The 23,308-nt window shown below is 37.0% G+C and overlaps 1 protein-coding gene across 2 annotated transcripts in view; it reads left to right on the top strand.

The window, feature by feature from the left end:
• CLVS2 (clavesin 2) overlaps window positions 1–13,248 on the top strand; it is a 67,425-nt gene extending 54,177 nt beyond the window's left edge. For both annotated transcript variants that reach the window (XM_070556929.1, XM_070556930.1), the window contains exons 5-6: window positions 5,750–5,970; window positions 12,452–13,248. In XM_070556929.1, the coding sequence (XP_070413030.1) occupies window positions 5,750–5,970; window positions 12,452–12,539 (309 nt within the window). In that variant the 3' untranslated portion in view covers window positions 12,540–13,248. The remainder of the gene's footprint in view (window positions 1–5,749; window positions 5,971–12,451) is intronic.
• The last annotated feature ends 10,060 nt before the right edge of the window (window positions 13,249–23,308 follow it).

Here is a 23,308-nt window from a genome sequence, read left to right on the forward strand (position 1 = left end):
CAGGCTGGATTAGTAACTTGTTTCTCATCGACTCAGCTGTAAAGTTGTAAAGCTAATATTTGCATCCAAATGGCTCCACATTTAGAGCTATTTTTATCACTGTGCTGTGACCAATTTTCAAATGATTAGTTCCACAGTAAAATATTCTTACTTCTAAATCTGTCCGGAAGATAATTTTCCATGTTTCTCAATGAGGGAGAAGGTACCTTAGGTGTTTCAGTGCCGTAGGAGCCCCACTGTGAGTGTGAAGTGAAAATAATTGTTACGTGTTTGCATCAAACGTTAATGAATGGAGAGTTTTCTGTTTATGAATTTTTGAAAATGTTCCAGTTGTTTAAGAGGAAAAATTCCTTAAATGTCTAATTTATATTAGGAATTGTTTCCACCACCGAGAATTAAATTAACTTACATTTTAAAATTCAGAAAAATGTATTGACGTGCCTTGCAAATAGCACCCTCAAACCTTGTTTTATGAAGGGATGATCAGGTGACCCAAAACACCTGCTGGGGCTTTTAGTGCAAATTATGTAGTGAATGCTTCTGTCGCATGCACTCTCTGCCACATGCTGTTCTAAGTACTATGCATATGTTAACTCATTTAATCCTTACAACAAGGCTTTAAGGTAAGCATTGTTATTTTTATCCTTTTTAGAAGGGAAAATAAGGCACAGAAGGTTAAGCAGTTTCCTCTAAATCACAGCTAGGAGGTAGTAGAGTGAATATGTGGGTTTACTGGGAAGACTGTTCCAGGCAGAGGAAATAGCGATGGCAAAGGTCCTGAGGTAGAAACATGCCTGGTGCATTTGACAAACAGTAGGGAAGCTAGAAAAGCTGGAGCAGAATGGGCTGTTGGGGAGGACAGTAGGGGACTGGATAGGAGGGAGCGCGGGCCGGATCACACAGGGCTGGTACACCATCGCGAGGATCTGGAGTTTCAGTCAGAATGAAATGAGAAGCACTTGAAAGACTGAGTTCAGGAGCGACTTGTTCTGACATGATTTTAAGATGCTGCTGCTCTGTTGGAAAAGGCTGAAGAGAGTCAAGTCTAGGAAACAAGGAAAGCTTCAGATTTGGGGTTGTTTGATTGAATTTGACAATTTTGACAATGCCTGGAAGAATGCACAGCCAGCATTTTTCCATAGGAAGTGAGGTATCTGAACTTTGTCATTTTAATTGAAACTGTAGGCTTGGAAATTTTCACATGAGAAAATAATCATAGGCTAAAATATCTTTAATTTCTACTTATATAATCAATGCACAATGAAAAACTATTACATTCCCTCACTGGTATTCCAAGTGATTCAGCATCACAATTACTCAAACACCTTATACTACAGATGCTACAAATCTATGTTCTGAAAACTGGGTAGAAGAAAACCTAAGAAGTAGTTGTGAATCTTCTTTCCCAAGCAAGAAATACTTAGTTCTTCATTTTCTTAAATTAAATCTGACTTTGAGTCTCCTACATGCTGGGCTGATGGGAATATCATCCTTAGGTGGTATATAGGTCCCTTCATCTCAAAATCTCATTGGTGTCTGGAATCGTTCATGTAGAGTTGAACTTCCCATCTATCATGGCTACTTCTGATATCCTCATTGTTCAAGCTAGTATTAGTTCCTTAATTAAGGTCTCGTTCTGCTCCCAAGTTGTCTGTGAAAAAACATCTTTGCTGAAGCTAGAACCCAATGGCTAGGCTTCAACCCACTACCCCAGGGCACTCTTCAGCTGGCCTGTGGATGTGGTCTTACACTCCCCAAGAGCTGACAGGAAATAAGCTTCCCTGCTAGTTGGGACAAATTTCTACTTCTTTCTCAATATGGTGGACTCTCACTTCTACTCCTACTCCTTGCTAATTCTCAAAAACACTCCACCCTCCTCCTTTCCACTCAGGTCTCCTACTATAATCTCTTTAATATTTCAGAAAATAAATAAAAACTGAAGTATTATTCAGGCTAATTTTTAGAATTGTAAGGTACCCTGAGGCAAAGGAGCTCACAAAGACAAGATTTCTTGCATGAAATGGAGGAAGAAAAAAAATTCATGTGGAGAAGAATATAGTAAAACTTCAGTAAATAATATTACTACACAGAACTAGCTAAAATAAAGGAAAATCAAACAGCAAAAATTTAATAGTTGGGCAATTACAATGCATCGTTATTGCCCAGTGCAAATGTACAATCACATTTAACAGTTCTAGAAAAGAATCTTCATACAATATATATTTTTCAACAAATCTTGGATTAAGAGAAATGATGGTATTATATTTTATGAATCATCAAAGCAGTATGTGCATAATGTAACTAATAAATTATGTAATATGTTAGAAGGTGAGAGGGGCTATAAAGAAACATGATGTAGGAAAGCAGACGGGGCTTTCCATGTGGGGCAGGGTTGCAATGTTACAAAGGCTCACCAGGGAAGGCCTTCATGAAAGGGAATTTTCAAGCAAAGACTTGAGGGATGTGGGCGAACAAACCATGAGTACATTTGGAGGCAGAAGATGCCTCCATTGTAAGCATCCTGAGACAAATGTGTGAACAGCGTGTTTCAGCAGGGGAATGAATAGTAGGAGATGTGTTCCAAGAAGGAGTTCATGGAGGGCCTTATAGGATCTCCTCTAGGAGAAAGGAGAAGCCAATGGGAGCTGTGAGCAGAGGAATACAATCTGACTGATGTGTTGACATAGTCATTCTGGCTGCTGTGTTGAGAATAGAGTGTAAGTGGCAGGAACGGAAGTAGGGAGAGCAGTTAAAATGCTAACACAGTCATACAATTTAAAGGGTGAGAGTAGCCTGAGTTAGGGTTGTAGCGGTGGAGCTGCTCAGATATTTGGATTCAGGATACATTTTGAAGGTGGCACCAAAATGATTTACTGATAATTTAGATGATGTGAGGAATTAAGGATGAGTCAAAGGTTTTGGCCTGAGAAACTAGAAGCATAGTCACACCATCAACTGATGTTGAAAATAAGGAGGAGCTGATTTGGGGGAGAAAATTGTGATTTCACTTTTGTGCATGTTAAGTTCAAGGTGCCCATTGACCATTTAAGTGATGTGACATAGAGAGTGGAAAAGCCAATATGGAGTTCAAAGGAAAGGCCTGGATTCAGGGTCTAAATTTTCAGTGTATGGACAATATTTAAAGCCACTAAGTCTCCTTCAGTCAATGAGATTACCAAAAGGTGAGTATAGTTAGAAAAGAGAATAAACCCAAGAACTAAAGCCTAGAGCTCTCCAATGTTAAGATATTGAGGTAATGAGGAACAGTCAACATAGGAGACTACAAAAAGCATTTGTCAAGGTAGGAGAAAACTGACAGGTCCTGGGAGAAAATGTTTCAATAAGAAGAATCATCTACTCTATCCAGCGCTGCTGAGAGTTCAAGAAAAATAAGCACTGAGAATTGGGCACTGAATTTAGCAATGAGAAGGATATTGACAAAAGCTATTTTTTTAACGCTATGGTGGGAGGCAGAGCCTATTTGGGTTGAATTTGGGAAAAATTGGGCAAGAGTATTTGGACAATGACTATAGACAACTCTTTTGATGAGTTTTGCAGTAAAGGGAAGGAGAGAAATGGGATAATGACTGGATGTGGCAGGAAGGCTGAGAGAGGTTTTCTATATCTGTATTGGGGGGAGGGGAAGAGTAGAGTTGGCATGGTTGTTCTCTGGTGGGAAAGATCCAGCAGAGAGAGGAAATTTGGTGATGCAAGAGAGATAAGAGAGAATTGCTGGGAAATATAATTGAGTAGAGGAGAACATGCATTCTAGTGCACAGGTGGAGGGGCTGGCCTTTGGAGAGTTTATCCTTCCATTGTACTAGGAACGAAGGCAAAGCATATGGACACAGATGCAGGTGGGTGGGTCTCATCTGGTTGCCCTAGTTTTTCAGTGAAAAAAAGCAAGGCAAAAGCTGAAAGTGATGTTGAGGGAGGAGGAAACAGAGCATTAGCCAAGAGAAAGGAAGTAGCGTGCTAGGATTACATTTACTTCTTTAAGGATTTGTTACCATAACTCTTGCATGACTTGAAAGAGAAGGTTTCCTACATGAAGTAAAATCTAATAAAATAAAGGTTATATACCTAATAAAATAAGGGTTTCAGATGCTGGAACTTAACTTTTCCAGGAAAATTCGTTTTTTACAAGAAGAACCTAGGAATGTGCGTGTGTGTGTGTGTGTGTGTGTGTGTGTGTGTGTGTGTGTTTTCCTGGGCTGTTGTGCTCTGCAAATAGGAGTGGGAAGGTGTAAAGTTTGCAATTAACTTGATCTACTTTGGGGCAGATGGCGTCTTCCACCTCTGTAGGCCCCACATGATGTATTTCAGGCATGATATTTGCTCTGCCAATTTGGGCCAGTGACATGTTCTCATCCGCTTTTACTCCTCCGTAAATTGTTGAAATTACTTGTTGATTAGTGACTGCCATCCCTCTCATTTTATTTGATGTTGCAGACTTCTCTTTCCTTGTTTTCCTGTATGTTTACTTCCGTGGATTCTAAAAGTACAGAAAGAAGAGATGAGCGTGTTAGCCTGTTTGTCTTGAACCTGAAGTGTGAAATTATTTTAAGTCACTTAGAAACTATAATCCTTAAATAAATAATACATAAGTTTACATGAGATGACAACAATGCTATTTCAGAGAAGACTGCTCTGCAGTTTTGAGATTGAAATGAAAGAAGAAGAGGAGATAGCAATATATGGAGAAACAAATCCTGAGTATGTAGCTTGAATAAGTCTCCAATTTTTTTGTGTGTGTGTGGTGAGGAAGATTTGTCCTGAGCTAACATCCGTTGGCAATCTTCCTCTCTTTTTTGCCTGAGGAAGGTTGCTGCTGAGCCAACATCTATGCCAATCTTCCTCTTTTGCACGTGGGATGATGCCACAGCATGGCCTGATGAGCGATGTGCAGGTCTGCACCCAGGATTTGAGCCCGCAAACCCCAGGCTGCTGAAGCAAAGTGCCTGATGCTAACCACGATGCCACCAGATGTCCCCCACTCCAGTTTTTGTTTAAAAAGCCCTATGTAGATAACAATACCAATAATTAATACATGCATACAGTTTTACATTTTCAGTCCATTATTCTATTTTTTATTTGAACAATAAGCATGGAATTCTCTGGTAGAGAAAAGGCTGGCGACATTACAGAGCATAAGTCCTTTGGGACATGAACCTTCACTCAACCTGTTGTTATAATGATGCTAATCTACTTTTATTTACATCACACACTTCACATTATGAAGCAGTAATTTAGTGGTTACAGTATTCTTAGTTTTATTGATGATGAAGAGAAAACCATACTGGTGACCGATTTTGGGCTTAATAACTTGGATTACTTGAGGAGCTGGAGCTGATGAGTCCCTTATGAGAAAGGGCTGCTTTAACAGCATTCATTATGCACATCATCAGCTTTGCACAACTAATACCAGGATCAACATGCCATTGGATTCTGCTCATGTCTCTGACTATGAAGCAGGAAACCAAATTTCTGGTTCCAGCTCTTTAACCCGATAACTATCTGACCTTCTAGAAACTACTTAGAATCTCTGAGCCTCAGGATTTTTATGTGAAATATTAGGATAACAGTACAGCTTTGCCTGTTTCACAGAGCAAGTGAGGGGCTTAAATATTTTAACAGACAGAAAACTCTTGTTTTTGGTCTTCCTATCCTTACTCCTTCCCCTCGGCACTTGGATGGTATTTATTGTCTTCTGTGTGTTCCCCCCTGACCCCTCTTCTTGCATTTATAGATATTTTTGCATGGCAACAACCTGAACAGTCTACACCAACTAATTCATCCTGAGATCCTGCCCTCTGAGTTTGGAGGAATGCTGCCCCCTTATGACATGGGAACATGGGCAAGAACACTGCTGGACCATGAGTATGATGATGACAGTGAATACAACGTGGACTCCTACAGCATGCCTGTGAAGGAAGTGGAAAAGGAGCTCTCCCCCAAGTCCATGAAGAGGTATGCTGGACGTAGCTGGGTAGTGGGCTGGAGCCAGTTATATTTCACCCCTAATATAACTCTAGGTTTTATGTGTTTCAGAAGTAGATATTTGGTGAGATTTTAAAACCTTTCATGCCACCCCGATTAGATCTCTAGGAATTCTGAGTCAAAGATAAAGTCATTTGAGGTAACCCCAACTCAGTGTTGTTCCAAATTCACAGCCTAGCAGGGTCCTTAGAAGTCACCAAATCTAGTGACTTTTTCAAACTATACCTTAGGGGTTCTGGTAGAGTGCCTCAGGCCAAGCAGGTGGGCTGGTGACACTAATCATCTCCACTGCAATGAGAATGACTCTCCTTCTGTCTAAGAAATGTATTAGACTTATATGTAAGATTTCATTTGAAGACAGGGATCCGTAGCAAGCACTCACACACACACACACATACACACACTTCAAAAACTACATTTAAAGCTTATTTTCTCCTTTCGATGTCTCTGCCAAGTTTCTGTTTAAGGGTCTAGCCATTCCTGGGGCAAGACATTCTATTTCCCCACAGCTTTAATCTTTATAAAGTACATTGTTGAGTCAGAGTGTGACTCCCTACTTTGACTCTCATGATATTTTTATGCCTGTTTTCTTTCAATCAATTTTAATCAATCTTTCAATATTTATTGAACATATGTTCTGTAATAGGTACTTTCCTAGGTGTTTTGGATCCAATCTAAATGAAATGTATGTCCAGCCCTAGTCAGGTGGTGGTGGAGGTGGGGAGTTGCCAGACATGCACAGATGCATGACTGCCTCTGAATTTGCATTGTGTAACGAACCAGAAGATGTCTAATTCAGGCTTCCCCAGGCCACACCAGCCCAGGATTCATTTGGCTAACGTAACAAATATTATTTCTTGGTTCATTTTCCATCACAGAAATATAGGAACCACAGCCCCTGCAAGTCTCTCCCTACCTAACTCAGGGAGGTGCCAAGGGCATCTCCCATGTCATCTCAAACACTGTCATGCATCCTTCTCCGATGATAGCCTTATGGTCTTTTGGTCATAGCTCTGACTCATGCAGTGGCACCCCTGTTCTTTGAGGCTGTGCTCTTTTTTTGTTACTGTTGCTGTTGCTGTTTCTGTTATTGGTGTGTATAATGTCTTTCCCACCTTAGGCTGCTCCACAACTCCTTGGAGAGAATTGAAAGGCCAGAGATATCCCCAGCTTTAATTTCTCCCCTAATCAACAAGCTTATGTTTAAACCAAGTTTGCTCTTCTCAACTCCCTTCTTTTGAAACAGGGCTTCTTGATTAGAATTCTGTGCTCTCCTAACCAAAGTGTTTCATGTATGGGATCTCAAAGGGATTTGTTAAGTGCTAAGAGTCGTATTCAAAATGATATGTGTATGTGTGTGAATGAATATATGTATTTTGTGTGTTTTTTCTGGAGAGAAGGCATATATTTCATCAAATTTCCAAAAATGTTTTCTAAAAAAAGACAATTAAAAGCCAACTGCCTAAGAATAACTTTCTTCTAATAAAAATAATAATCCTAATAATAATAGTTGTTACAATCTATCATTTACCATGTACTTATTATGATTAGGCCCTTCTAGGTAACTTTTTTGGTGACATTAATTAATTTAATCCTCAAGGAAGCCCTGTTTAAAACATATTGTGTCCCTAAAGTCACATAGTCTTTATGTGGTGGAAGAGTTTTCCAGTCGATGAGGTGTAGAGTCTTTCATGTTGTTGACATAAACCTTGTCTACCGTTCCTCGACACAATGACATAGAGCGCCCTCACTCTGGAAGTGAGCAATATAAGTCTTTGGAGACACCTGTCACAGGTGTTCCCTAGTCTTTTCCTTTCTCAGTTAACAATGCACATTTCCTTTGGCCACTCCTTCTGTGACATGTTCACTAATGTGGTCCCCTCCTATGAGCACATTTCTCTCCATGTCCTCTCCAACCTTAGCTGTACCCACATCACCTGTACTCTGCTTGCCTGCACTCCCCCCCAAATTTCCTCCCTGCTGTCTCTGCCTCCATCCTTCACCCTGCTCCACATGGGAATCCAAAAGATCATTCTAAAATGTAAATCAGATCACTTCACTTATCTGCTTTAAATTTTTTAATGACTGCTGATTATACAATGAATACAATCAATTCCGTATCGTGGCTTACGACGTGCTACATGATCTGATCCTGCCTACCTCTCTCCTGAGTTTATTTACCTTCTCTTTCCTCCCCTGCTTTTCAGGCACAGCGTCCTTCTTTATTCTCCTTCAGCCTCTTCAGCTTGTTCCTATCTAAGGATCTTTACATTTGTTGCCCCTCTGCCTGAAATACTCTCCTCCATCTTCCAGTGGAAAAGGTCACCCCCTCAAAAGGGTCTTTTGGTCTTTGTCAATCACCAGGTCTTAATTAGCCCTACTTCCTCTTAATTCCGGTCACTCTCTATCAACCACTGTCTATCAACCATCCTTTATTTTTTTCGTAGCACTTATCAGACTGTCAAATGACTGATTTTACCTAATTTTATAGCCTCCCCACCCCCAAATGTAAGCTTCGTGGAGACTTTAGTGGCTTTATCTATCCTGTTCTCCTCTGATCCTCTGAATCCCCAGTGTCTGGAGGAGGGCCTGGCGCCCAGGGGGTGCTCACTCGGTACCAGTTAAATGAATGAAACAGTGATCTGCTCTCTGTCAGTGGCCCCTTTTAAATGCAGTGTTCAGAGTTGAATAGGTGATATCTGACGCTATCACTACTTGCATTTAGGTTTTAGAATTGTGGCTTTGCAGTGTAGACCTCATTGGATTCCTTTGATTGCTGTTGTTGTCACTGTCACTGCCACTCCAGCAGCCAAAGCACATTGCTGACTCATATTGAGCTCCCTAAAACTAGTGTCTCTTTAATTATAGATCCATATCCTCATAATTCTCTATTTCTGTGTTTAGCTTTTTCCTCCAATCACATTATTTCAATTGATTAAACCATCTTGTTAGATTTGGCTCAGTCTGTTCACCTTTTGAAGTCTTTTTGGACGCTGATTTTCTTCTCCAATTAATTAGGCCATTTTGTCCCCTGCAGACTTGGCTCACAGCACATCGACCTCCCCAGCCCTGAGTTTCTTGTTGCTGCCGTGGGCTGATTAGGATTTCAGACGTCCTTTGTTTGGTGTAGGTTTTGTATCATCTGAAGCTTTTATGGTTCTATTTGAAAACTTTCAAAGAATGAGATCAAGAAAGTTGTTTCACTTGATTTTCATCTTCTCTATGTCAGGGAATAGTAATTCCTCATAAAGGATGGGAGGAAATTGTTCCTGGGATCCACCTTGCTCTCCTCTCTTCTGGGTCCTTCTATAGTTTTATATTATCCTTAGATTGAGAGGGGAAAAAAATCATTCCTCCTCCAAAGAGTTGTAGATAATTCTTCCTTTAGTGAATTTAGCTAGATGTATAGGAAGAAGACTTTGTCCCCCGTATAAATTTGTGGAGGGATAGCATAGTCATGTGAAAAGACACAAAGTCGCTAGACTGAGGGTGCCTTAAACTGGGGGAGTATCTTTTACCTTATATCTCCAGTACCTAGGATAGCGCCTGGCATATGACAGTTGTATGAACAACAATACTAATATCGTTATGGTAATATGAGCTTCAATTTTATGGAAGAATATTCGACATCTATTGTTACTACATGCCAGATCCTATCTAATCCTTTGTAAATATTGACTCCTTTGCCTCTCTAAACAACTAATAAGGTAGTACCATCCCCATCCTATTGATGAGGAGACCCAGATACAGAGGAGATAAGTAACTTCCACATGCCGCATAGCTACAAGTATCAATGCTAATATTGGAACACAGGCAACGGTATTCCATAAGTCATTTCCTTAACCGTTACCATTTGCTATCTGCCAGAATTTGTGCTGGAGTTTGTGCATGTAGTATTGAATTTGATCCTCAATACATCTGTATGATGTAGATGTTATTTCCCTCATTTTACAGATAAGGGAACAAAATCTTGGAAAGTTTAAATAGCCTCCCCGTGGTCACAGAGCTGGTAAATAGCAGAATTGGAATTGGAATCCACTTAAGTTCAAAATCTAGCCTCTTAAACACTAAGGTATAGCACAACATTGTAGATGCAAAATAAGTGAAAAAGTGATACCTAGATAATTAAATTTAACTTACTGGTTTTTATGAAAAAAATAAAAGTTATTTATTGCAAAGACAGCAGAGGCTGTGTGGAGACGGCTGAGATGTCCTGTGGGTTAATGACAGACACCTCTGTATTGCAGTTGAAACAGACCAATTCATTAACAGTTATGATCCTGCACAAATAACCCTGCTTTATGTAAGAGAAAGAGAAAAAATCTGGACTAAAATAACAGTACACTTGGGGCAATTAAATACCCCCCCCCCCAAAATTCTTCATCAGAAATTATTTCTGCCTGGCTTATTTTATTGAGGAATTGTTCTCCATATGGAGCCAGCATTCATCATCCAACAATTCTGATCTCTCTAGTGCATGACCAAAGCAAACTAGGAACTTAAAACCAGGTTGAATAGTGCACTGTTACTTAAACTATTTCATTAAAATCATCATATCCTCTAATAATTTTTTTAAATCAAGGAACATAAGGATTTAAACGATTGCACATGTGTATTTATGCTGCGTGTTTTAATAGAACATGATGGCGAATGCTTACGTTGTGTACTTTGTGCTGTCTGAAGAGCTATGCTGTGTCCTTATTGAGTATTATTAGGCTATAGCTCAACATTTATATAATAGATTTATCTTTATGAGAATTTTAAAATACATTTTCTGTTAAGAATTTCTTTCTCCACAGGATAAATTGCTTTATCTTTATTACTCTTCATTTTGAATGCTTAATACTGAACTTCTTTCAGTATGGAAACTATTTATTGGATACAAATTAAGATATCGAGATCCTTCTCTGTAACAGACTCTGTGACACATGTGTTTGCAATAAGGAGAGAAACTGATAAAGTCCCTGCCCATGGAACTTATAGTCTAGTGGGTACCAGCTGTCAAGTTAATGCCTTAGTGCAGGACATTAAATGAGCCTCTGTATGTTTTAGCATGGATTCATCTTGGGAAACCAACTTTTTTAGTTGAGTCTAAGAAAAAACAGTGGTAAAAATCTAATCGCTAAGTGTTTTGTAAAATTGTCTACTGTATTAAAATGTATATTATTCGTGTACTTTTTTGTAAGATAAATTATCATTGCTCCTTCTCTTTCTCTTTTTCTCTCTCTCTCTGGCACATACACACACACACGCACACGCATTCAACTTTACTGTCTCCTTTCTGATATAGGCGTCTAATACCTATTATTGAGATAAAATAGTGAAAATGACTTAGGAAATAAGACCTCCCTGTGTTAGTGTTCTCACCTTCCTTTTCATTCCCTCTTTAGAAAGAAATTTAAGTTTATTTAAATGGAGTCGGTTTATCACTTAGTCCTGTAATTATTTTTGTTTTGATAATTCATTCCATCACTGCTCTTTTTCATTAGCTGGTGCAGTTGTATTTTAGCTTATAGTCTTTCTTTTCGAAAGTTAATGAAGTCTGCTAAGGGGCATATTGCCACAGCAATAGCCAATTGGCTGGAATGCAGCAGCAGGGGAAAATTCATTACGGAAGAGAATTTTAAAAGGGCAGCTGTTTCCTTAATGCCATAGCTATTAAGATGGCAGCTTCCTGCCACAACAGTCGCATGTTTCATTGACTTTCCTCCTTCCCAGCTAAACCTTGTTTCCTAATGATCAGTTGAGATAGAATTCCCACCTGGTATTGAAGGCGTGTCGAAGGGGTTTTCAAATTATTTGCTTTCCTAATCATAAATTGCTGCTGCCTAAACAAGAGGAGTTTTTACTTTTTTAAAGGCTTAAAATATTTCACAAAATTTTCAGGAGTAAGATTGATTTTATTCAGATGTTCTAGTGGGAAATTTAACAAAACTCACATTCAAATTTTGATTTTTTTCCTAATGTGATCATTAAAAATAAAAAATGGTCAAAAAATGCACATTCATGTTGAATTTGTTTCATGGAGCCCTTTCAGACAGGAACCGAGGCTTCTATCATTTCCATTTCATTTCTCATAACAGTAATTTCGCTGTCATAATTTCCCCTTTGGAGATGTTCTATTGGAATACTTCTGTCCTATAGTAGAAATTCTCACTCTCACAGTAAAGACTCGATTGTGAAGCTGAGGACTTAAGCCTATTTTTGCATATTTAGAATCCTTTGCTGCTCATTATTCTCTTTAGAGGCCAGAGGGGATTGTTTCCTCACTCTGATGCAAAACACCACCATAAGTGTGTCTCTCTCTAAATGTGCAGTCTTCTCAGTTCATAAATTTCTTGATGTAGGGGACGATAATCCGCATTCATGAGAGAAGTAATAATAGAGAAAAGAGAGAAGAGAACATGATTATTTGGTAATAACTCACTGACATTGGCTTTGTCATTTCCAGATCCCAATCAGTAGTGGATCCTACAGTACTAAAACGCATGGACAAAAATGAGGAAGAAAACATGCAACCTTTGCTCTCTCTGGACTGATAACTTCTCTACACTCCCCAGGGATTAGAAATGGAAGGTACTTGTTTTCAGCAACAGGGACAGCACTGTGGAGGAATTACCAGCTGGAAACTTATTTATTCATATTAACGTAGCATAATATATAAGAAGGCATCAGGCTTTCCCATTTGCCTGAACCTCGGGTGCCCTGGTCTGGATTAAAAAAAGTCAATAATTTATTCTGTAAGTGCCAAGTTCTTTGTAAATACAATGTAATGTTCATGTCAAGTTTGTAAATTTTGGTAGTAACTTAAATTGGAAAAGATTGGCTCATGAGTCTTTGCCAGTGATATGAACTATAACGAAAAACAGAAAAGACACATAAACAATCAAAACTAATTAAATGTAGCCCTGTTTCCTATGAAGCCATATTTCAGCTATCATAGTGATTGTTTCACTGTTTTTCTTTGAAACTCTGTCATATTCAAATGTACTTTTAATAGACACAGGGAACTAGATGATTCTAGGAAATTATTATGATAAATGTATTTCCTGTCTAGTGGTTTTCATTTCACAGAAAAATGTGTCCTAGTGACTATCACTGGCCTTGCATTTTGGAGATGAGAAATGGCAGATAAGCTGGTAAACTGAACACTTGAATTCTTCTCTGTTATTTAATTCCTGGAGTCTTGTGAGAAGATATGTTCCCTAAATTAAGATGTGGAATTCTGAAAGAGAGTGGATTCTTTTTAAACTACTGTCTTCACAATGTGTCCTTTATTGAAGACCCTATTATACCCCTGTCTGATGTACTTCAAGGACATTTCCCCCCAAAACTCTTTGACCAACAGAAAGAGAACTCGTACTTGAATAGTATTTTGACAGCTAATTTTGAACATTCAAGTTGCCACGTATGGATAACGGGCTAATTTCTAATTCTTGTGCACTGGTTGAAAAACATATATATTCACATACACATATATATTTTTACTGAGCTCTAATAAATCCTTGATGTGACAGGCTTAAAAAATAAATCATACAGGGGCTGGCCCCGTGGCCGAGTGGTTAAGTTCGCGCGCTCCGCTGCAGGCGGCCCAGTGTTTCGTCGGTTCGAATCCTGGGCGCGGACATGGCACTGCTCGTCAGACCACGCTGAGGCAGCGTCCCACATGCCACAACTAGAGGAACCCACAACGAAGAATACACAACTATGTACCGGGGGGCTTTGGGGAGAAAAAGGAAAAAATAAAATCTTTAAAAAAAAAAAAAAAAAAAAAATAAATCATACATATTCAGTGATCTTAGGGATATTATAGATTATTATATGAGATGCTAACTCTGGAAAACCACTTCCACTTAAGTTGATGAAAATGAGGTATAGTGAAACAGACTTGCAGTGAACCTATTTAAGGGAATTTCAATTTAATTTGTAGTGCAATCTTCAATCTGTGCCATTTTAGTGAAATATAGTTTTCTTTCAAAACAACAACAGGTCTTATAGCATAGGCAGTATCAGGTGACTAAGAGTAATATAATTTTTCTCAAATTCAAGTTAATTATCCTAATGATCCTATAAATACACATTTTCTTTTCAGCAAAGATTGAAAGAACATTTTGCATCCAGAAGATATAAAGAAAGCATCTGAGGACATCTGAGATAGCGTATTATAGTTTAAATCTAGATTTGGAATGCTTATGTTATTTAAAGTTTTTATTTCATAAAAATTCTGCAATTATAGCACACTTAAAAAATCTTACATCAAATTCCAGTGTGAAAAAACGAGATTTTTACTACCTTTTCAGAATGGTAACTTTTGAGGTTGAGAATTTACCATTAGAATATTCTTTTGAAAGAAAAATATCTCAAGGAATTCTTGGAAAGCAACAGAAATAAAGGCTTGTAGCAGCCTTTGTATACGTTTTAGCCAAAAGCTAAAAAAATTCCAGTTATAATTCTACAGCCAAAAATCTTAAAATCAAGATGAGTACTTCAATCTGCAGTATCACCAATGAACTGTCTAGTATTTGTAAAAATACATAAGTATACATAAATAACATGAATGAAAGACATCTTAAAAATACCAACCTCTAATCAAGTGCAGAATAGTAATGACTGTCAGGTACTCTGCTCCCCCCATACAGATGATAGATATTGGAATGAATTACGGATAGAAAGCCACAGCAACTCTTAAGCGTGTAAGAACCCTAACCATTGGTGTTCTTACATTTTTGCCTACCTGACCTACATTTTATAGCCTTGGGCTTTATATACTATACAAGCAAGTGTTAGGCAATATGATGCATTGGAATAAAATAGAAACAAAGTACAGAAGGCCAATCAACTTTTCATTCTTGTAAGTTTCTCTTGATATGCACCACTTATTGCCAATTTTCGGAATTCTACCAGCTTGAGATGTCAACTGGCATAGCCAGCTTCTTTCCTCTATCATAAGTCTTGTGTCATATATAAAAATAACTGGGAAGGCATTTTTTATGTGTATACCTATCTAATTATAAGTATCATTCACACTATCTCCCTACCCAACATTTGGGAACTTTGTGTTGGCATTGCTGCTCGTCTGCTCTTCTTCGAATGAGCAATTGAGACTTGGCTGGATTGTGTAAAATATTTTTAAATGAATTAACAGATTACAACAATGATGCTTTTTGAAATCGATATGTCTAGTTCAGTCTGTGAGTAAACTAACTTTCCAGTAATGTTTTTGAAGCTGCTTAGTCAAGGGATATTTGGTCAACTTTATGAATTTTCCCCTCAGCACCAGCTAACTAATTAACTAACTAACTAACTAACTGGGAGTTTTTTCTCTCATGTGATTTTCTGTGTCATGTAGCTATGTCTGTTGTTACATAACTTAGCAAATAAGCACCCATATATTTTTTCAATTTAGTTGCAATAGCACATTCCCGCTCCCACCCAAACACTAGACGTTTGTCCTAATGAATTTGCCTGCCTGTTTTGAGAGCTATGCTTTGGTTTTTCCTTTGGCTTCTTACTGAAAATATGTAGACATCAAAGAATTGTCATATTTGACTTGGAATAGGCCAGTAGTCCACTGTCTTCTTTCCCCTTACCTGCGCTACCTTCTATTTCTTCTTTCTTTTCGTTCCTCCATTGTTTCAGGGGCAGCTGCTTCCAAAGCTGGTTTAAAAATAAATAACTTCTCCTATGTTGTCAGTGATATTTGCACACATTGTTGTGTGATATTTAAAAAGGAAGAGATTATCATGAAAATATACTCTAAGAAATATGAAAAAGTGCCTCTTTAAAAATGGAGTATCAGTGATACTAGACAGTGGATTCTACTTGTACTCTCTTCCAAAAAGTAAATACATGCATCTTTGTTATAAGGGTAAAATATAGATATTTGAAGAAGGATATCTGAGGCCTTGCTTTGAGCATTCTCATACAGTATTGTCTTTATTGTGTAAGTTCAATGCAGTAACTTGAACACGTGTTATTGATAATTCTGGAGCTATGCTAAAACAATATACAAGTATTAAATAGAGTTTTGCAAGCAAGTTTTTGAAGTGGGCATGCATGTTTTATTTTATTTCAATATTAGTTTGCATAAGTGTAGGCAGAGACATCCTTAAGTCTTTTCATGTAAAATGCTTGCTTACTTTACAGTACTGGTAATTCAGACATTCATAAGCAGGAAAGCCAAACAGTTAGGTTCTCTTTAATATTGTTAATTAGGTCACATTGTTAAATTAGACATTAGAATTTTCTGTAATATTCCTGAGGGAACAGAGGTCCCTCCAATGCATCAAGAAAATAGAGAGTTGTTTAGACATCGGGGAACACATTTATCACTCTTCACAAAAAGAACTCTTGGAGCCATGGCAGTGTGTCTGCAGGAACAGACTTCCTTTCCTCCCACAAACCACCTAAAGGTTTACGGACATATTTATGGTCCTTTAGAGAAGTTCTAGCAAGAAAACCTGCTGGAAGTCTGTGCACTCCTCTCTTGTTTTATCTAAACGTGTAACTGGTCTGGTTAGTTAATAATATCTCCTTTGCATCTTATTTTGTGTGTATTTATTAATGATGACTTGAAAAGTTGCCATCAGCCGTGAGGGCATTTCAGGATGATTTTCAACACGCAAAATAAAATGAGCAGAGCTCTGGCACAGTATTTGAACTTTCAGATATGGTTTTTACATTTTTTACATCAATAAGCTGATAGACATATATTCTGTTTTATATGTGCGATATAGATATATAGCCTAAAAACAGTGGGTACATTTTAAATGTATCAGGGCATTAGATCATGTAAGTATCAGCAGGTTATATAAAATATAATGGAACAAAAGTAGAAGATTGGCTAAATATCCAGGGTGTGTAATTCTCTTCAGTAGTGAAAAGGATTTGTTTTTTGGTTTTGTTTTAGTTGAAAAAACTGCTTTCCAATATGCTATTGGAACTATTTAGCACTACTTACTATTTGAAAGGGGGCAGATAAGTAAAAATACAAAAGGTGGCTTGGCTTTGAAACATTATTATGTCATGATCTTAATGGCTTAGAGAATACAATTTTTTTTCATGAATTCAGGTCATTATTTTGTAAACATCCATATGTTAATCCCACATGTGAAGATAATATTATGAACTCTGTTCTGTGCTGAGTATGGAAATTTATTCCCCTGGACTGTAAGAAAAAATATAAAATAGCAATTCTGTAGATTGAAACACCCAAGTTGTACTATTTTCTAAAGCAAGAGGAGTGCAAACGATACTGTTGAAATAAAAAAAGTTATTTAAAAACCAAATAGGTATAGGACTTAAGTACAATAAATGCACTTTTATAGTAAAGAGTGGACATTGTTACAATTTAGAGCGCATCTGATCAGTAGCTGATTTAGTTTTAAGTTTCAATGCAAATATTTTTGTCCTTAATGATATCAATGCCTTTATTCTGTCAAAATTATTTTTCGTGGTGAATGAGGGGGGCCTAAACAAAACTCAAAATAAATTTTAACAAAACTTTTAAGAGTGAACCAATCCTCAACTATTTTGAAAAATCGCAATGGGCTATAATTGGTTTATATTTAACAGAGGTTCAAAGCATTGTCTTGTTTCTAATCCAGTTTTTCAGTTTACATATTTGTTTGAAAGATAAATAAAACTTTGGAAACCAAGTAGTTTTTGTTTTCAAAACTGTCCAGAAAAAGCAAGATATCGGAGATGTAATTATGCAAGTCCTGGATAAGAATACTAAGTACACTACTGTTTGGCTCAAATATCTTTGACCTTTTGAGGGAGTTGTTTATCCCAATATAATACCATAAATGGTATAATTTTTGAATAAATATACAGTTCTGCTTTAAAAAAGCATTTACTTTGCATACAGTAAATGTTGAATTTGGTAATATTGTATCTGTGGCATCTGTACAATGGAGATTTCTAAAACATCCTCTAAAAATGGACAATAATAATTTTATTTTGAGAGAAATTTTAGTGAGCTATGTAAGTTAGGACATCTGAAATTTTCTGATATTTGATTGTTTGGAGCTTAAAGGGGAAAACACATAACACTTCATCAAAATGACATTTTCAGTGTCCTAAACTTTTAGACAAGCTTTCAAAGGATAGTTTGAATGAAAAAGTCAATTAACTTTTAAGTTACATATAGCAATGGGAATGATCGGTGAATAAAATAGCTAACATTTTCACATTTTTATGTAAAGTTATTTGATTAGACATCAGAGACCAAATTCAGAAATATGAATTACAAAAAATCATTCATTTAAATACATCTTATTAAAAATAATCCCAGTTGAAAATAGTAAGTAAAATAAAAACATTCAGCCTGACTTGAAAAAAATGCTTATTCAATAAATACATCTTTGTATCTTCTGCTTGTTTCTATTAATTATCCTACCTGTGAATGAAAAATCACCTAATGAGGGGAAAAGAGACATTAGAACCTTCTACAATAGACTTTATGACTTTCGTTGGCTTAAATGCAGATGATTTTCTCCTACACAGCTTGTGAGGTTATCAAGAATTGTTATTCACACCTCTTCCTAAAGTCATGTCAGAAAGAGCCCAAATTTCTAGTAGCGACTGCAGAAGCATCCTGAGTGGAAATAACTCCAGGGAAACCAGAGAATGCATGAAAAAACAGAGATATGGTCTCTGCTTCTTGTCGCTAAAAAGTGCATTAAAGTGTATTGTAAATACAGAAAACTATTTCAAAATGCCAAAGGTTTATGATGTCAAGAATTAAATACTTCGCCAATGAAAAGAGGCCATGGGATGTGATGGTCACGGCTCTGATGTATGATCTATCTTCACACAGCAACAACAACATCTCCAAAAGTCCTTATCTCTGAGTATCACTTCTCTCCAAAAATAAAAATAAATATGCTCTCTTCTTCCCTTTTTTCTGACTAGAATCGTAAAAATATCAGACACCATAAACACTTTGTTGCCTTCTAAGAAAAACATGCTATAGTATATACATATATACACAATTCAGTGAGTTGCATAGTATTAAAATATTTACATGCTGATTTGTAAATTCTTACCCAAGTGTTTAAAAATATATCATGATAAGATTTTAGTGCTAGAAAGTTATTGTGTTCTTTGTATCTGGGATTCATGGAGAAGACTAGTAACATCCTTTCCTTTGAATACATATATCTAAGCATTTTTACTTGGATGTCTAATAGACATCTTCCATTTAACATTTACAAAACCAAACTTCTCTTCCTTCACCCTGAACCTCCTTCCCCTCTAGCAATCCCATGCCGTAACCTTCCAGTTCCTAAGGCTTAAAACTTTGGAGCCAACTTCTCTTTCTCTCCAATATTTCTCTCACAACCACATCCAATCATCTAGCTCATACTGTTGGCTCTCCTTCAAAATATATGTATCTACACTCTCATCACTTCTCAAACCATCACTACCTTGGTCAAAGACTTCAACATTTTCCTCCTGGAATATTTTAATAATCTGAAAACTAGTCTCCTTTCTTCTGCCCTTGGCCCCTAGAATCAATTTACAACACATTAGCAAGAGTAAGAACGGATTATTTCACTCTCTTCAAAACTCTCTGCAAGAGTAGAAACCAAAGTCCTTAAAATGGAGCATGAGGAGAATTGGTATGAAGTTAAGTAAACACCAGTATGGCAGAATAGTGTATTTTCTGATTGGGTTGGCATTTTTGCCTGTACGATGCAAAAGTAATTGTTAAATACTTTAATTTCTTGCTTCTGAAGTCCTACACAAGATACCCTCTCACCCCTGATCTGTGACCTTGACTTTTCTTAGATCTTAGATCATCTCTTAAGAATGTTTCCTCTTCTCTTTGTTCTCTTGTCAAACTGTCATCCTTGCTGTCCCAGGAGCTTGCCGAGCATGCCTCCACCTCAGAAGTTTTGCCCTTTTGCTCCTTCTGCCTCCTTCCCTGATATCCACTTGGTTTATTTCCTCACCTCCTTCAGATCTTTGCTCAAATGTCACCTTCTTAGAGGGAACTCTCTAGACTTACCTATTTAAAATTACGTGGCCCTTTGGTTTTTCATATTTTCCTTTCCTGCTTTATTTCTTCTCCATAGCTTTTACCACCTTTTAATACACCGTATAGCTTATTTATTTTATTTTATGTTTTCCCCTAATAGAACATGAATTCCACACAGGCAGGGATTTTTGTCTGTCTTGTTTCCTATTGCATTATCAGTGCCTTGAGTAGTGCCTGGAGTTGAGTAGCAAATCCAAAAGGATTGCATGAAGATCTTAATTTTTTTCAGCAAATTATATAATAGACAGGAATATGCATTTAAGGAGAGGTTTTTTTCCTAATGAGAAACATCTTTTTGTTATTTATCTTTGAAGGGGGATTTTTCCCATCTCTGATGATGATGAAATCATGAAACAAGAACTATATCCCTCTTTCCCCCATATCTAGTCTCTACCCCAGGGTCTAAGTTTGACATTAGTGTTTGAGCTTTATCTTTGGGAGTTTCTCTAAGATCATTGGACCCTATATCATATGCATGACTTACACTTACTCTTGGAGAAACCGCAAGATCCTTCAGATGAAAAGTCATTTTGAGCTCAAAACTATAGTTAATTGTTCTTCATTGTTTTCCTAGTTCATTCCAATTTTTAAAAATTAAGGGAATTTAAAAGACCATTATTCCTCCAATATTTGAAGCCAGATTAAGAGGAAATGTCACTAGAGTTACTTTTACTGGAAAGGAGAAGGAAAAGAAGAAGAGAAGGGAAAGAAATTATGATCACTCTCTCTGAAACAGTTATAAGATGATGAGGGACTTTTTGGTAGTTTTAAGATCTTCCCACGATCTACAAACCTATAGAATACAACCATTTAGTCTATGAACCCTCTTAACAGAAGTCTTATATCAATCGAGTTTTATATTTGATATCTTTACATATCTTTTACTTTGAAAATTTACAGTTCTGACATGACATGAATTACTCACGCTCATATATTCTAACTGGCTTTCCAACTTTTTCCCTCTTCTCTGCATTTGATTTGCAGCTATCATTTTCTGAACCTTACAATCACATTCATTGTCTTTATCCCTATACTTTTATTTCCTACGATTTGGACTGACTTCTCCGTAATTTTAATAACCAGATAGCTTAGATATTGGTTCTTGGTGTGACGGGTTTCTGACTTTTATCCTTAAAGTTTGTATTTGCATTTTTACCAAACTTGGGTTATTCCCTTTCCTCTACTGCACTGTCGTGCCTTTGTCTACATTGTAATGGTTCAAGCCCCCAGTTTTATAATTTCCTACCAGACCTGCTACTATGAAGACACTGAAAATAAAGAATTGGCTGGTGGTATTGAAGAGGGAAAAATAACCTGAAGAATAAGGATAGATGTTTGAAAATGTTTTCAAAGACAACCAGTCTTTTAGTGGCTTTGTGATGCATACTATGTAGCATATTGGGAATCAATATAAATCACGTTTGCTGTCAAGTACATAAATATATGGCAATCAGGGTTAACGGATAATTTGGAAAACCCTTCTTCTATGGAGAAGAGACTAAATTGTTCTTAAAGGCAGAATTTTCTTGTGTTTCTTACTATTTGATCCTTGACAGTCTGTGCAGTAGAAGCTATTTGCCTCTGTGACATCCTTTTTTGCCAGTCTTCATGAATGTGTTTAGCAAAACTTCCAAAATAAAGGGTTCAAGCTCAAGTATATACATACATGGAAGATACTGTAATTCAGCCCTTCTATTGAATTTTGTTTCTTTTTATGAATGAATCCTAGGAATATGTTCCTTAGTAAATTTTATTAATTCTATCCTCTTTTTAATGGATTTAGAAATTTTACGGGTCATTCTTTATTATATTCTTAAAACCATAATATTAACTTTTTATTTAATGTCTATATTATTTCATGTCTTTGTTGATTTCTGAGGATGAATGGAGTTCTGTTAAATGAAATGTCACTAAGTGAAACTTATGATTCAGAAATGGATGTGCACATATGCCCTTTCAATCTTTTTAGCTAAATTCCTGTAAATTTAGAAAACACATCATATCAAATAGCTATCAATAAATTTGTCATTAAAATATGGAGACATAAGAAATTGGTGTTAGTATTTGGAAGTACAAAATGCTTTTAAATGGACTTTAAACATGTGCGGGCATATTATACTATTGTCTTGAATTTATTGTTGATTTAATCAAATATACTTAGTATATTTTCCAAATCACTAGAATGTCACTTGACTTCTAGAATGATGGAATGAAGATACAAGCCAGCGTCAGTTATAAAGTCTTCCCCTTGAAGTAGTAGAGTGAATTGGATGATGATTTCAGTTTATTTCATTTTCAACATGAACAAATATTTATTGAGCCCTTATGCTGCCCCAGGCACTGTTCTAGGTTCCGGGGATATAGCAGTAAACAAAATAAAGCCCTTGCCCTTCTGAAAGTCACATCCTAGTGGCGAGGACACACACAAAGCAGATAAGCAAAGTTGTGTACTGTCTGGTGGTGCTTTAAGTGTGATAAGACTTACTAGTTTAATTTGTGTGACCTGTGGCACACAGTTTTCTCCTCTGTGAAATGGGACAATAATTGTGTCAACAATATGAGCTAGATTTTGATAATCTAGTCCCTTCCTTTTCATGGAAAATGCAATATTATCTCCACATTTCCATGCTGTTTTGGGGATAGTTGTTAAGTTTCTTTGGTTCCTTCCTTTCTGCTCAGTGCTGGCAGTACCTGCCAGGGCTGCAGATGCTCAGGGGAAAGGCCTCTCACAATCTGCCTTTTGGGGTCTTCCAGAGGTGGCAGGTTCTGCTGAATTTTGTCCCTTTTAAGGTAAATTCCTTACTGCTTTAATTAATTATACTGAACAATAAACATTGATCTTTGTCAGAAAACAAAGAACCAAAGATAAAAAATTCTCATTGAACAACTTAATCTTCCCATTTAATCTATTTTCCCTTATCCACAAGCAGAACCTCAAACCCATGGTTTTCCTGGGTAGGTTTGGGTATATTCTATACCCAAAGTACCAAAGTACCATAATTAAAGGGAGCTCTCATCATGGCGGTTCCAGAAGTGCTCCTTTAGGTGGTATTAAAAGGATTATTTCCTGCTGGTTTGTGAAACGTAATGAGAATTTTTCTTCTTATAGGGTGTTCATATTATAAAACACCTTGAGAAACTCATCTTAGGAAAGTCTCAAAGTATGGGCAGAGTAGAGAGCACCATGAATATTGATTATAACTCATCTAGGAGGAACCATGAGTAAATAAAAGTTTCTCTTATGGGGGCCAGCCCAGTGGCGCA

The sequence above is a fragment of the Equus przewalskii genome, chromosome 9, assembly GCF_037783145.1.
Source record: "Equus przewalskii isolate Varuska chromosome 9, EquPr2, whole genome shotgun sequence".
Taxonomy (NCBI): domain Eukaryota; kingdom Metazoa; phylum Chordata; class Mammalia; order Perissodactyla; family Equidae; genus Equus; species Equus przewalskii.